General features: G+C 40.8%; 1 protein-coding gene and 1 long non-coding RNA gene across 2 annotated transcripts in view; one reads left to right on the top strand and one right to left on the bottom strand.

Annotated features, from left to right (window-relative positions):
• The window catches only part of LOC130923219 (uncharacterized), an 80,635-nt gene that overhangs the window by 14,966 nt on the left and 49,918 nt on the right, over positions 1 to 15,751 (top strand). The gene's annotated exons all lie outside the window — the stretch shown is intronic.
• On the bottom strand, positions 834 to 15,305 carry synpo2la (synaptopodin 2-like a). The gene is made up of 4 exons (XM_057848744.1): positions 14,890 to 15,305; positions 7,162 to 7,313; positions 5,626 to 6,326; positions 834 to 4,825 (listed from the first exon to the last, which is right to left on the bottom strand). The coding sequence occupies exons 1-4, from the start codon at positions 14,989 to 14,991 to the stop codon at positions 2,187 to 2,189; spliced, it is 3,594 nt and encodes a 1,197-aa protein (XP_057704727.1). The 5' UTR covers positions 14,992 to 15,305; the 3' UTR covers positions 834 to 2,186.

Raw genomic sequence — 15,751 nt, 5'->3', positions numbered from 1 at the left:
TTAAGATTTTTTTATATTTTTAATTCTAATATTTTTCCCCTTTGATTTTTCAACAACAATGTGTTACTATTTTTACTGTGTGATCAAACAAAATATATATATAAAAAAAGCTAATATTTAGAGTCATTTAGAGGAATGACTGAACGAATTGGAAGAATTAAAATAAAAATGGTATGCAATTTTTGACTGCCTCTTTATTGAAGGAACTTTGAGCTGGATAACCTGAGTCATTTTGTTTTTCTGGCAGCGCGGTGTCTTGCAGTCAGCATGTCTGCTTCACAATTCAGAGGTTCTGACGTCACGTTTTGAAATTTACACCAGGATACCTTTGAAAAAATTGGTAAATTGAGATTTAGTGCATGTTAAGGAATTCTTGAAAGTTCTTTTTCCATATTTTCGCTCTGCTAAAGCTCTGATGAAACTTACTATGCATCATGCAGGGAATATGTAACATTGCTTGTATTAAAACTAAATTACAGACAAGGGGTTAGTGATTTGAGTAGCAGATTAAAGATAATTGTGTGTATGTGACATTAATCCTAGACTATTGGAGACTACTGCACACTACAACACTCCAGCACCACCAAATGACCTAAAATGTTTCACAGCTTTTCTTCATTTTTCCTGGCGAACTATTACCTATGAGTACATGTACAAGATGTATTGCACATCTATTTAAAAAAAAAAAAAAAAACATTACTTGATCATACTCGTAGTGTTGTGCTGTAGACAACAGTAAATGAGATGTTCCATTTTAGTGTGGTTGCGTAATGAACAGCAGGGGGCAGTATGAAACCAGACACGTCAGACATGGTGTGCATTTCGGAGCTGACTTTATTCATCGAAAATGTCTCATTTTATTGTAAATATAAACATATTCACACATTTTTTAAATATCATTCTTTACACATTATGCACAAGCGTAACTCTGCATCTTTGACATTATTAATACAGTAGAAAATAACCAAAGAGTATCCTCTAATTTGTAATCCATATTTCTAATTGCAAGAAATGTTAAAAGAAGGGAAAACAAGCACCTCAGTGCATCATTTTTTGTCATCTTTACGACTAATGTCTAATCTCTAGTCCCGTGCCTTCCTAATAAACTCTTCAGACTGTGGATTTTCATTACGTAAACAATTTCACTTTACATTCATACAAACAAAAATGTGATCATAATCTTTTATTGGTAATGTTGATCATTGACCACATTCAGTTGTCTGTCATATTATCATCCATGCAATCAATTCCACCTGTCCACAGCCTCTCTCATTTCATAAACCCTTTTATTAATGCTAACAGTAAATCCACCTTTCCTTTGCACAATTTATAAAAATCAACAAAATACACACTTGTTCATCCGTTTTATTTGTTTAGTAAAATAAAATGTAGAGTTGCACATAGTATGTTTCTAAAGACCTCACTTATCACCTGTGCCATTTTTCAGGAAGCTGTACACGAATAAATAACCTATAATGTGGAGTGAGTAGTGGTAATTAATATCCAAATTCCACAACAGTAATCCAAATTGTTTAATAATTTCTTTTTCCTTTTACATATATGAGTTGACATTTAACACCCTCCATGCATTTCAAATATGTAGATCAGGGATATCAAAGCAATTCCACAAAGAGCCGCAGTGGTTCCTGGTTTTTGCCTAACAGATCCAGCACAGACTGTCTAACCAATGAGGTTTCTGATAAAACAAGCAACACCAGACTGCAATCAACTGATTACACTTGTAAAACACCAGATTGGTGAAAAGGTATTCATTTTGTTTTGGTTGGAATAAAATCCAACACCCACTGTGGCCCTTTGAGGACTGGTTTGACACCCCTGAAATAGATTGACTGTGTGCCTTAAGCCTATGGTTTGCCTTACAGCAGCATCTGTTAGCTGTTCAATAATTTATCTAAGAAAGCATGGGAGTAAACAGAAATATCACAATGATAAACATGCTTATGTCGTGACGTTTTAAGAAAATATCTTAATTCTGCATTGTTCTCAGGGTCATTTTTCTATGCTGGGGAGGGTAACCCTTTCCAAAACAGTGATCCTGTATAGAATATATGTTGTCATTACAAACATGTTTGGCTAATTCTGTGGGAAAGCAATCAGACCAACTCTAGCAGCAAAGGTAATTACAACAAGGAGTGAGTGATAGTGCATGGTGGGTATTAAGTTGTTTAAATTGCCCCAGGTCTCCACACATGAGCCTGAACACCCCCTTTGGTGGCTACAAAACGTGGTTTGGGTGCTTGAACTGGATTGGACTTGAGAGGAGGCAACGAAGAAAAGATAGTGAGCTCAGGAGCACTCTTGAACTGCTTGGCTGACTGGAGGCCAGTGTTGTAGGACACTGGAGTGTAATGTGTCACTACACCAGAAGCAGGGTTCGGAGGAGGCATGGCAGATAATTTTGGAAGGCTCGGCAATCCAGCTATCTGGGCGGAGAGTGAAGCTGACTCTCTGAATGGGACTCGTGCCAAGTTGGTGTCTGTGTTTGGAGCACTCGGAGCAGGAGGTGGGCTGGTTATGTCAGAGTGATTTATACGCTCACCGAGGGTGGTAGCTGAACGAGGTGCGAGGACTTTAGGAACCAGAGTGGGAGCAGACATAGGTGTTGGTGTTGAGAACCTCTTGATTTCATAGGTGCGAGCTGTTTTTACAGGTATCTGCTTTGGTGATGTTAGTGAGCTGCCCACCAGTGCTGTATAGTGGCCCTGCCTCTGGTCCTGTTGAGAAGGGCTAGCGGAGAGATTTGCAGCACTTCCACTGTAGTTAAACATGGCAGAATTTAGCTGGTAGGGCTGCCTTCTCATGAAATCCAGAGCTTGGATGCCCTCCCGCTGCATACTCCCCCTACCCTTACTGCCTGACTTGGTCATGTTCCTCTGAGGTCCTGTGGGAATTGAGGGGGCCAGGAGTGGGTTATACCCAATAGGTGGAGGGGCACGCACATTGGAGGAGTATTTCCATTGAGAGGGAATGGAGTGGTCAGAGGAGTCGAGGTGTTGTCCAGTGACCTGCGAGGTCACATTCTGTTGATGATGGGTATGTTGAGGGGCATCCACGACATACATACCCATGCGATTTTGTCTTCGAGCAAAGAGCTGAGCCCCCTTGCCTCCTGCTTGAATGATCTGTGGAACCTCCTGTAGAACACGAGGCTTTGGTGCCACCGGGGGAGGCATCTTCCCTAGGGTGACTGCTGTAGTGCTTCCTTCATGCCTGCCATCATAAGAACCTTCAGAAAATGGTTGGCCATACTTGGAATGTGTGGCCCTCTCATCAAAATTCTGCACCATGGACAGCAGCTCAGGATTTGGTGAATTTTTCTTGACTTCTGGTACACTGAACATAGGTTTGGGTTTTCCAACACGCCGACGAGCCTCAAGTAAGATTCCTGTGCGACCTCCTGGATCAGAAATAGGAGTTGGAGCTATTGCTTCCGTGTCAGAGACAATGGACACTGGTGCTGTGGGTTCCATAGTAATTTGAGTTGGGCATGGAGGAGCAAGTGGCACCACTGGAGGAACCATTGCAACTCTATGAAATGTACTGGGAATATGAGATATAGGAGTAATTGGAGCTGAAACTGTGAACTGTGGTGTAACTGAAACCATATGCTGTGGTGAAGCTGAAACCAAAGGATGTGGTGGAACAGAAACAATGGGCTGTGGTGGAGCAAAAACCATGTGCTGCGGTGGAGCTGGGGGCATTGGAGGCACATTTTCATACTGAGCTGGATAGGCAGCAGTCACTTGTTGACCTATGTTTGTTGCCTCTACTAAAGAGGAACTGGTTGTAGGGTTTAGGATGACAGAAGTCTCCGCTGTGTGTGTTACAGGACCAGAAAGATTAGAAGAAGTGGGAGGACCAGGAGACAACTGTAACTTTACAGATGTAGCATTAATTGCCTGTCCTGGAGCAGTGGAAAATGGCGGTGGCACAGCAGCTGCTGAGGCAGGTCGCTGGTTTGTCTTTGTGGCAGATGGTTTGAATGCTACCGGAGCAGTTGCTGCCCGGATAGTAATGAAGCCAGGTGTGAAAGGACGGGCAGTTCTATTAAGAACATTACTGGCAGGGGCTTCTGGTATGGATGTCTCTTCTGGAGGTGTATTACCAATGATCATATCCACAGAAGTAATGGCTGGCCTAGGTCCACCTTGCACCCCCATGATTGTGCCACCTGTGGCCTGGGATAAATCTCCATTAGACATGCTAAAGGTTGCTTGGGTTTGGTATAAATCTTGCATGTTGCCAGGATGTAGTTGTTGATGGGGTAGGAAATTTGGCTGTGCTTGCATGTCTAGGTTTAACATCTGAGCTTGCTCATTTAAAGCCTGCTGAGCCGCCTGTGATTGTGTAGCTTCCACTTTCTTGGCATGCTCAACTGCCCTTTTCCTCTGTTGTTCAAACAATTGAGCACCCTTCCCTGTGCTAGCATTCAAACCTGGACTTTGTGCATCCTCTTCCCGATCTCCACGACCTTCAACGCCTGCAGTAGCCCTTTTCTCGAGCATATCCAAATAATCACTATCCCAAGTTGGGTCTGGAGCAGCTGAAAAGCCGTCTTCCTCAAATTCTGACTCACTGCCAGGTAGCGTTCCATCTTCTTCTTGTGAGTCTGGGCACTGATCTTCATCTACACTGCCAAAGCTCGTGAGGGTATACTTTTTGGAGCGCTGCCGCCTTTTCTTGAACATTAGCACTCCTTTGGAGTGAGGGTTGGGTGCATCCGTCAGTAGGGATGCAATTGTTTTACACTTGCTTCTGGCTTCCTTTACATGCTTGTCCTGTTGCGTATCTCCTCGGTTAAGCTCTGCAGAGTGTGAAGGCCACAGCAATTAGTCAGAATTGTGTTTTAATGCACAAAATAAACAGTATGTATTTATCAGTATGTACATTGTCTAAATATAAACTGGACACATGTTACTGTTTTAAGATTTGATGACAAGAAAATGAGTTGAAGAGGTAGATACAGCAGGAAGGTCAGATAGCTCTGAATTCTCTCTGAGGTCATAATACAAACCTGTCCTGAATGACAGGACTTAACAGCCATCAATCATCACCTCATCTGTCACAGTAGCACTTTTGGAAAAATTCCAAGCAAGCTTTAAGCTTCTCACATTAGCTGGAGTGAAGAATAAATCTATGAGTTAGTTAAAGTATGTGCAAGCTGGTTGAAAGTTGCAGAGCTGCTGTGTTGGTGACGGGAAGCAAAAGTTGTGGAACAAAATGTCCTAAATATGTACTTTACGATGTAAAACATGGACATTATTTTCTTGTTGTATGTTCTTGACTTGATATTAAGGACTGATTACTGAATTTTGTGGACAGAACTAGTGGCTGAATAATGGAAACACTGTTCAACAATATACTAATTGAAATAGGAATAAGCATCAGTTGCACAGCTGTCATTGTTCCGTACTTATGCACTAATCGTATCCTCACATTGTTAAATGGCTCTCTATAGTTTTGTGTTATCTCGAAATGTTCTTTTCCTTTAGTGGCTTTTTTGTTGTAACACTAGAGTGTCTATTGAAGACAGATTCCATATGAGTTCTGAACATACTTGGCCAATAAATATGATTCTCAATTTTTATAGACAGCTTTACTTACTGGCTTGCCTGGCCTTTTCCATGTAGGTCGTTGTTAATTCCTCATCAACAGGGTTATTTACAGGGCCCACCATGGGCACTAGCTGACTGCGAGAACTCAGCATCATTGCCTCCTTTGCCCTCTCTGGGGATACCAATGGCACATTAGCAAGCTCTAGGAATTCCTCCTGCTCTCCATCCCTTGGCCCCTGGTCGTCTGCTGACGAGATGATGGAAGATGTCTCAGTTGATGTCTGGGAGGACCACATTCTTGGAGCAGTGGGCTGGTAAATGACTTCCCTTCTTGCCACACCGGGCAGTCCCTCATTTCCACCTTCTTCATGCCGCTCTGACAAATTTGAATAAGCATGTGCATCTGAGGCACTGTCATAGCTACTCATCTCCGATGTCTCCCCTCCCTCAGGCGAGGTCCGTCCTGTCGGTTTAGCCGGGTTGGAGTTGGGACTGCGTCGTTTCTGACGCCTCTGCCTTTCATAGCCTGCCACGTCTGCGTCACTATCTGTTTCACCATAGTATGCCTCACTTCCAGGTGGTGAAGTCAGGCCACTGGTTAGGGAAGATCTGCTACGATGAACCTCACGGACAGGTGCTTGGTGGCGGTCGGTTGGTGACAGGGTCTGCAGTGAAGCACGGTACTCCTTGTCGATACGGGGAGAAGGGGCACGGGTAACGAGCACCACAGACTGAAACCCAACAGGTACTCTGCAAATAGGAAGGTTTATACTTTGTTAAAAAATATTTGGAACATCAGAATTTCGTGAACTAATATGGGGTAAAACCTGAGGAAGACTCAACGTGACTAACTTGATATTTGTGTGGCTGTACTTTTTTGAGTTATACTACATGACTTGACAATTCCACTTTCATTTGAAAAGCTCTTTTCTAGGGCTTTCCTTTAGTTTTAAAGAACATTTTGTTTTTTTTTTTGCATTGCACGAGAATCTGGCAAGCCACCAATATGCAATAGTATTATGCAAAGTACAAAGGCCATCTTATAAAGCAAGTATTATTGAGGGAATTCCCAACATTATTACGTTTTGAATCAAGGAATATGTTTTTAATAAAATTGGGGAAAATATTTTAAATGCAAGGTACAAAATACCCGCAACTCAGAACAACAAAGATTAGCTTTATTTTGGTTTTGTGTTTATTTAGAAGACAAAGTAATAGTCAATGCATGGATTGGTTGTCATGGTTCAGAGGCAAGGTGGACCCAAATGCAGGAAAACTGAAGCAAGGCAGGGTGGTGGCAACTCAAAAATGTTTTACTGACGTGAACAAAACAAAGTACAAACAAAATACCAGGGATCGAAAGGCAAAGGCAAACAAAAGTCCAGAAAAGCAAAGTGTAAGCCAAACTCAAATTATGACACTGGTTTTAGAACCAATAACAAACAGAGAATGTTTTTGTGCAGCTAACCAGTAAAAATACTGATGCTAAGTGGGAAATAAGTAATGTCTCTGAGCACTGTTTTATGATTTGATTTTAGATATTCTTAACCAAGGTATTGAACAAACATAATCCTTTTGTTCTTACCTTTTGACACGGATGTGTAACATCCCTGGTGAGGCGTCTATGAGGTCCATAGCCTGGGCGTGGGATAACCCTTCACATGGCTGGTCGTTGATGGACATCAGCTCGTCTGCTTCCCGCAATCCAGCTCTACATGCTTTGCTGCGTTTGCGCACCTGCAGTGGCACAAAAAGGAAAGAAAGTCGATCACTGCTAAAGGTTAGTGTCAAGTGCACAATGTAATTGCAATGAACTGCAGGTTTTGGCATCTTGGTGCCAAGGAACATTTGATGTGAGTTTGAGTTTCATGTAGTGCTTTGCTGCCTACATGTGTCATTCATAAGCAATTATAAGTATGGCTGGAGTATGATGGAGTATAATGCTGCAACAGACAAGTAATTGCACAAAAAAATCTGCGATAAAGAAATACGGTGCGGAATTCTGTCCTTAATTGAATAGATAACTTGAAGACACTTACGGCCTAATAAATCCGGCCCAATGACTTGTGCCATTATGAAGCACCAATTAATGTTTTACTGGCTACACAAGTCAGTGGTTCGGCGTAAATAGCTAGTTGGTTGATTTAAAATGTAAGGCATATGTATTGTGTCTGCGTTAGGCTTATTCCCTGACAGCTTCACCCTGCTGTGAACACATGCCACATGTTACTACTCAAGTGGGACACTCATACACACTTAAAAAGGCAAATGCCAGCCAGCAGCCTTCTTCATTTGGAGCTTTTCTATTTGTGCCTGAGGTCTGTCAGTGCTGTGGGTTGTGCCTACCCTCAAGTACTTTAGGATAAATACAAATCACATCAGTGAGTCCCATTAGAAACAGAGGTAAAATTAGTTCACATGCAGTATGTGCAAATTGTGATTAAGTCTTCAAGTCTTGACCTTTAAGTTTCAAGCAAGTCCCAAGTTGAGGCAAGTGATCACTTTGGTTTAGTAAATAATATGTCAAGGCATACAATCTTGCTCAGACATAATATTTATTTGCAGTCAGTATACAGTATGTGCTTGTGCTTAGTTTTACACACAGCTTTACAATGACATAGTCGTAATAGTTTCCAGAACATGTATTTGTTTTGTCAATTACTTTATTATTTTGCCATTTTTGTCACTGATTTTTGATTTGGAAACCTGTTAAAGGGATAGAAAATACCTTGACCATGTGCATCCCGACAGAAAGAATCTTATTTAATCTAGTGAAAAGGCAAAAAAAAAATATATATATAGCGTATATATATATTTTTCCCGATGTGTAGTAATGGAGTAACATATAAAATAAAAGCCAGCATTTCCCGGAGGTAGGCGAAATATTCGTTGGCAGACATTTTTAAATTCAAGTACTATTTTAGCCAATCAAAAGCATCTTCTGGAGGAGTATCTTTGATTGTCCTGCCTACCTGTCCCACATAGGTTGCCCACTAGCAGCTATTGAAGAAAGAAGATTTAATGTACCTAGGAAGCTAAGCGGGCTTTCTCTGAGTCTCATAGAACAGAGAAAGACAGAATGAACAGGACAGAAACAGTAAAGAGTGTATGCCTATATTTTAGCTAGTTTTTACCTATCTTGAGTGTATCAGAGTTTATGTAATGTATGGACGGTCACGTCACATTCATCACTGGGTTATAAACCTCTTCTTCGCCATTATCAAAGGCCACAGAAAGGCACAAATTGGATACTTATATACATTTTGCAACCTTTCACATGAAGGTCATTTGTACAAGGTGTTGTCTATTGCTTTAACATTGTAATAATGTTAAGGTTACCTGATCCTTTTCCCGATTTGATCAAAAATATAATCCTCAAATCCAAATTGAAAAATTTTCAATAAAATTATCTGATACTTGCTTAAACTTAAACATTACATGTCATGTAGTTCAAAGTTTCCTCAAATCGACACTTTTATTTTCGCATAATACTGAATTTAATTCTGTATTAGCCAAACTAGTAAAAATTCGTCAAATAAACATACAGTAAGTCTGACTCCAGTCAATTGACGTGACTTGAGTCAAGCCATCCCCTCACCTCTGATTAGGGTTTCAAGTAAGTGATCATACAATATACAGTAGCTACAACCCTGACTGTAACTTGAGATACTGTATTTTTTGCACTATAAAGCGCATCAGATTATAAGGCGCACCAACAATGAATGTTATTTTCATGTACTGTATTGGACGCACCAGGTGTTTTAGTGCATTACTCCACAGCAGTGGTTCTTAACCTTGTTGGTGCTACCCAATCCCACCAGTTTCGTATGGGCACTCACAGAACCCTGCTTTAGTATGATATAAAATATGATTTTTTCCCCTTCAAATTCAAGACATATGGTTTTTCTACTGGCGCAAAAAATGAACCATGCGATCAGGTACGCAACTTCATATTGTGCTGTGAGGATCTGTTTGTTAATGGGTCCAAATCCAAGAGCAGGCAGAGTGGCCTTATCATCGAATCTGACTCTCTTCACCTTGAATTCAGCAAGTGTTGTGTTCTTATATTCCCTCTCTCCATGCAGCTTCTCGAAGTGTTCCTTTAGTTTTGCCGGTGCGAGGCTAGAGTTGCTCAACTAGGCATTACAAAACATGCAGATAGGATGCTGACTCCCATCCAGTTCTGTGATATATGAGAATCCATATTATGCATATTTGTCCGACAGCTTTCTTTTTTGCTTGACATAGTTAGAATGGATTAAAATATGAAGAAAGTTTTTACACGATGTATTACGATGACTTTCACACGTGGGGTCACACCTGAGTGCACTAAATTCCTCGCAGCACTGATTGGCCAAGCAGTGTCACGTGATCATCTGCAGCCAGTGATCACCAAACGGGGCTGGCCATCGCGGATAGACATGATGAGTCTGCGTGTCTGTCTTGACCTGGCAGAAGCTCCACCGAACCCCTGAGACCGACTCGCCGAACCCTAAGGGTTTGATCAAGCCCAGGTTAAGAACCACTGCTCTAAAGCATTTGTCTTTTTTTTTCTTTTCTTTAAACAATATAATTATTGTTTTACAGTTTGGTTTAAAGAATGATGAATGTTTTTCTTGAGCACTTTACTGGAGCAGTATAGTATACTATTATGCGCCAACAAAATAGCTTTGAGGTCATTAAGCACAACCAGAATTAATACATAAGGCGCGCTGGATTATTAGACACACTGTCAATTTGGGGGAATTGTAAAGGATTTTAAGTGTGCCATAGACTTCAAAAATCTATTGACCAGACACTTCGTCATTCTTTGCGTCACACCTTTCCGTAGGGGGCTGTACCAAAGTCCGCTTTATTTAGTAATAGTGGAAGACAGAACACGCTGCGAGCCCAAGCTTGGATTTTTGAAAAAGTACGAAAAGTGTCCTGCATATAAACAGGAAGGATTGTGTCAGGAGTGATTTGTTCGAGGATTCAAGGTAATTATTATATTTTTCGTTCCATGCATGCATTTTGAAACGTGAAAAAAAAATCAATGGGAGAAAATAGGGGATACGGCATTGCATTATACTTTGACATATTTACGTAAAAAAACTGCTAACTGCCCGTTTTTTTTTTTTAACTTTTAACCAAGAGTCGGGACTGTTTTACGTCATATCTTTAAAGAGTTCAGGGATTTAAGCATTTATTCACAAGAATTTTCAACGCAAAAAGCTCTTTGTGTTACGAAGGGGGCGACCACAGTGACTAAACTAGCAGCACAGTTGACAAATTTACATAAAAAACTGCTAACTGCCCGTTTGTTTGTTTTTTTGCTTTTAACCAAGAATTGAGAAGAATAAAGACTGTTTTACGTCCATATCTACAAAGAATGCAATTATTTAAGCATTTATTCATGAGTGTTTTCAGCGGTAAAAGCTCTTTGTGTTTCCACTCGGTCAGCTTTGACGGCCACGCCAACACTGCTGGCTACTACGCCAGCCTTGAGCTCCCCGAGGGCACCTGGTCTTACACCAACTCCTACGCCGACAGCAACAAGCAGATGTTTGTCTACTTTCACCCCGTGCACCTTTGGACGAACACCTATGGCAGCTTCCACATTAACGGCTGTATGGCGATGCCCAGGTGTCCTGGGGCTGAAGTAAGTGGCCAGCATTATTCACTTATTAAAAAATATTAATCGAAACACCTATCATTCTAAAACAAACATGTTTTTTAGGAGCCTGAGAGGCCGGCTACAATTTGACATAGAAGGTGCTGGCGCGCTCATCGATCGAGAAGCAGAGCGTCGGGCTCATCATGGTGGTCGTCAACCCCAACATGGAAGCCGGGCTGAGGCTTCTCGCCGTGACCACGGGGAAGCAGGAACACAGGGACACAGCCTGCAGATGTTCTCGAGGACAAGGGGAGAGCTGGAGACGGGCCGGACGGTCCTCAAGCGGCCAACTCTCCCCATGGCCCACATTACGTCCTTCGGAATGTCGCTGTGAGACTCCCTGATGTGCAGGAAGCACAAGAGCACCTGCTGGAGTTCCTGGCGGTCCCTCTTCAACTGTTTTGGTGTGAACTTCTCCAAGGAAGTGATTTCAGAAGCGAGAAAGAAAAAGGCCTTGGAGTGGCCGACCGGCAGGAAACGGAGCTCAGTCGAGGAGGGTAGAAAGGAGACGGTGAGGAACAGGGACTTGTACAAGTCGAGGATGCTGACCAGAGAACGCAAGGCATGGAAAAAGGCTATGTGATTGTTGAAAGACAAGGCTCATATCCTGGGAATGCCACATTGATTATTTGCACTGCCTGAATTATAGGACTATCTCATACGCATTTTATATTTATGTTTATTTAGATTTCATACTTTATACTTGCAAGTCACGTTTGAGATTGTAACTTATGTTGTTCTGCACTGTAAAGGGAGATGCTCCACATTTTCATTGTACAACTGTATAATGACAATAAAGGGCTATTCTATTCATAATAAGTTGTAATTGTATATAGAATTTATTAATAATCCATTTATAAATGATTGATAATTGATTCTGCATGTTTTTCTCAACTATTAATTTTCTGATATGGAAATTAAGTGATTTATTAGCTGTTGAAAACATGCAGTTAAAAAAAAAAAAAAAAAAAAAAAACCTTACATGGTATGTTAAATATTGCTATTGATCCTGAAAATATAGGTGATGATCTCTGCATTTGGTGATTTTTGTGCATCTAGTGTAAAATCTGAGAATTTTATACCCATTTTAAGTTTTGTTATACTTATATAAAAATAATTCATAGGGATTTTATAAGGGAACAAACTTTTTTATGCAGCTGTTCATGGAGAGTCATATATGCCTAAGGTCGTTGTGGTTTTGGTTTTAGGTCGGTAGCAGCTTTAGTTTTGAAAATATTTGAATTTGAAGTTTTTGAGAATAGGCCCCCTACCGATCAGCCCTGTGTCATGTCAATATGTTATGAAGTCTATGAGTGCGCATTATTGTCTGAAAAATATGGCATAAAAGACGAAGCACCTGAGTCAACCTAATTTGTTTTCTTATCGTCTATTCTAGTTGACATGTAACGCAATCTCATATCCTCATTTAGCAAAGCCTTTTTCAAAGTGGTTCACTTGTGGTGCAGAATATCAATGATTCATTCAGTCCACTTGCGGTTACAAAGTGTATCAGTTCTGATACCCTTACATGTACACACATACACACACAAACACACACATCCATAAGAGCAAGCCACAAGAGCAAAAATACACGCTCACTCATAAATAAACACACAAACGCACACGGGCACAAACCCAGTGCTCCCAAAATCCCAAACTGTCAGAGCTCGTACACCTGTTGGTGTATATGACGTCTGATGTGACCAAGCCTTCCCTGCTCTCAGGGGTGAAGGAGCAAGCCATTTTAGATAGGAACAAGAGCAGCTGTCCTATCCCATAAAGGTGATTTGGTGTCCCCGTCACTGTAGAAACACTAAAACTAAGTCATCTAGATGTAAATTGCAAAAGGGCATTGCTGAATTAAGAGTACTGGATTTTCGATGGAACTTTCAGGATGAACCCGTTATGGGGGACGGGAAACTGATAAGCATATGCTTCATCTCGTCTGCCTTTGTCCTCTTCTTCGGTTCCTTCGGGCAAATCATATCAATAATTGTCAATGATACCGATGATGATGACAGTAAAATTCCATTCAAACTAAAGTGCACTTTGCTGATGAACTTAATTTGACCTCTAATCTTATGAATGCCCATGACCAACGGTTCGGTGTTTTAGTACATTTTGCAAAACTTGTTTTCTGCAAATGAACTGAACTCCAAAATTCCCAAGTGTTCTGTATTTACTGGGTTTAGCCATTATATAACTTGATGCACTGTGACCCCTAACTTAAAATTTTAATAACAATTTAATCGAAAAAAAAAAAAAAATTCAAACTCCTCTGAAATTCTCCATTCCAAAAACTATCACAGAAAAAAAGTTGATTAATAAAAATACAACCGGCCACACTGCTTTTCTCATGATTGAGGTTCCAATATGTGGTCGCACATGCAAAATAGATTAGGTATTTACACTCGCGGTCTCAAATTTTACGTGAAAAATGTGACCATTTATCAGTAGTCTGGAATCACCTTCCCTGTGACAGTTTAAGATTCTCCATTTATCCAAGGACCTGCAGTGAGTTAGGTGAATTTTTTCCAAACCACCTCCAGAAGCAAGGTTTGTAATTCCAGTTTTACTCGAAACAATATGCTTATTGGTCAATTCATTTATCAAAATTTCACGTGAATTTTGCTGTTCAGCAAGTTTTGCAGAACACACAACAGTTAGACATCTGCACCCAAAGGTTTCCAGAAAACATAGAGCATTTTAGGTTCTTCCTTGAATTTAATCTGATATCCAAAGAACACGATCTTATTCTGGCCGTACATGATATTGTTCAAAGCACCAAACCCATACTTTATGCTCTTCCTAAAGCAGCGGAGGATGGCAAGTACAAAGTGCACAGTTGTTGTTTTTTTTTTTCAAAAGCCCTAAACTGAAACACACACCCTGTCTAATTCCACGGCCCACTGCATCTTGCCCAAAATTAGACACTTAACAACAGTTAATAAAAAGTAAGTTTCCGTTGACTCATTTGTATAAAAGCCTTAATGTATGTCATCTGTTGAACACATTGGGGATTGAACATACAGTACAATTCTATACATTTTATTTTACTGCTTTCGGTATACAGTCTTGATAGATTATAATGAAAGAGAAAAACATCCACAAATGTTAAATTGATGGACACATGAGACTATAATGCTTGCCCGGAATCATCACACCATGCAGCATCTTAATCTGGATTTTACCACCATGATGCAACTGTTTCCATATAAATCTTAAATAACGTGACAGGTTGAACTCAAATAGTGTGATTATAGTGTCAGTGGAATGTCCACCCAAAGCCGTATGATGAACACATAACAGTCAAGAAGTTGACCACAGAGGTCTTGAATAACAAACCACAACCTTACCTATAACGTTTGGACAGTCATTAGTAAATGCCATCCCCGAAGGTCACAGTTTCGCTTTTTATTTCTTTTGCAGTTTGACGGAAGAGGCTAAGTGGACAATGTAAATTTGAATTAGAAGTTTTAATAATCAATAAATCTGTGTTATGCCTCACATGGCCATTGTCAGGCCCCAAATAACTTTGGTAAGGAAGTTAGAAGATTTTTGTCCCATCAACAAATTTAATCATTTTCAATTTCCAATCACAAATGTAAAATGACAACTTTTTCAGCAACATGCAACCTGCTTAGTGCCCCATCTTACCTTAGCCACTTGTAGTGGTTTCTGGTGTTCCACGCCGCCTTGCAGACGGAAGCCCCATGGCGCTCCACCAGACAGTGTAATCAAAACTTCCTCCGCAACCATTCTGATGATCTGTTTTTGACTTTTTTCCCCTAAATTTTGAACTCGATATACCCTGTTCTTTTTTGTTCTTGGCTGGGTGGGGGCCCTCAATGCATTGGACCCATGGTGAGCAGTAAGGGCCCCCCTCGAAAACACAGACCTACGCTTTGCCTGCCACGCCGTCCAGGCTCTTACGATTTTCTAAGTCCAACCCCGAGACTGATGCTCATACCTGAACACACACACGCTTACACACACATGCATGCTGAGGTGCACCCGCCCCAACTGCCCTGGCTAAGGGTATGACAGGAGGGAGAGTCCGCTTACACCGAGGAATGCCTTTCCCCAAATGAGCGAGGGCTGGTTCTCGCGCAACACTTGTCCTGTCACTCAGGTCGGCAGTATGCCACTGAGCTGTTGATAGCCCCTCTAAAAATAGCTCCATTGCAGCTCCTCTTGGGGACCAAGGAGAAACCAAATGCTCAGGAACAACCAATTAGCATTAAAATAGCTAATTAAAAAAAAGGGAAATTAAATTTGACATGACCCTTGTCCTGCATCTGTATCTTAAATCTGAATATGTTTGCCCAGTTCTGATATATTATTATATTATCGGTGTATTGGGGTACAATTAAAAGGGCAATGATTATAATACATGAGAATTATGCAATTGTGGTCAAGGAGCAAATTGGAACTGTAAAAGGGGATAACTGGGCCAGGTCATTTGTAAATGAGGTAAGAAAAACAGTTCACCAATCAAATATCGAATTCTTTTTTTTTT

The sequence above is a fragment of the Corythoichthys intestinalis genome, chromosome 10 (genome assembly GCF_030265065.1).
Source record: "Corythoichthys intestinalis isolate RoL2023-P3 chromosome 10, ASM3026506v1, whole genome shotgun sequence".
Taxonomy (NCBI): Eukaryota; Metazoa; Chordata; class Actinopteri; order Syngnathiformes; family Syngnathidae; genus Corythoichthys; species Corythoichthys intestinalis.
This window is presented reverse-complemented; position numbering and strand designations above follow the sequence as displayed.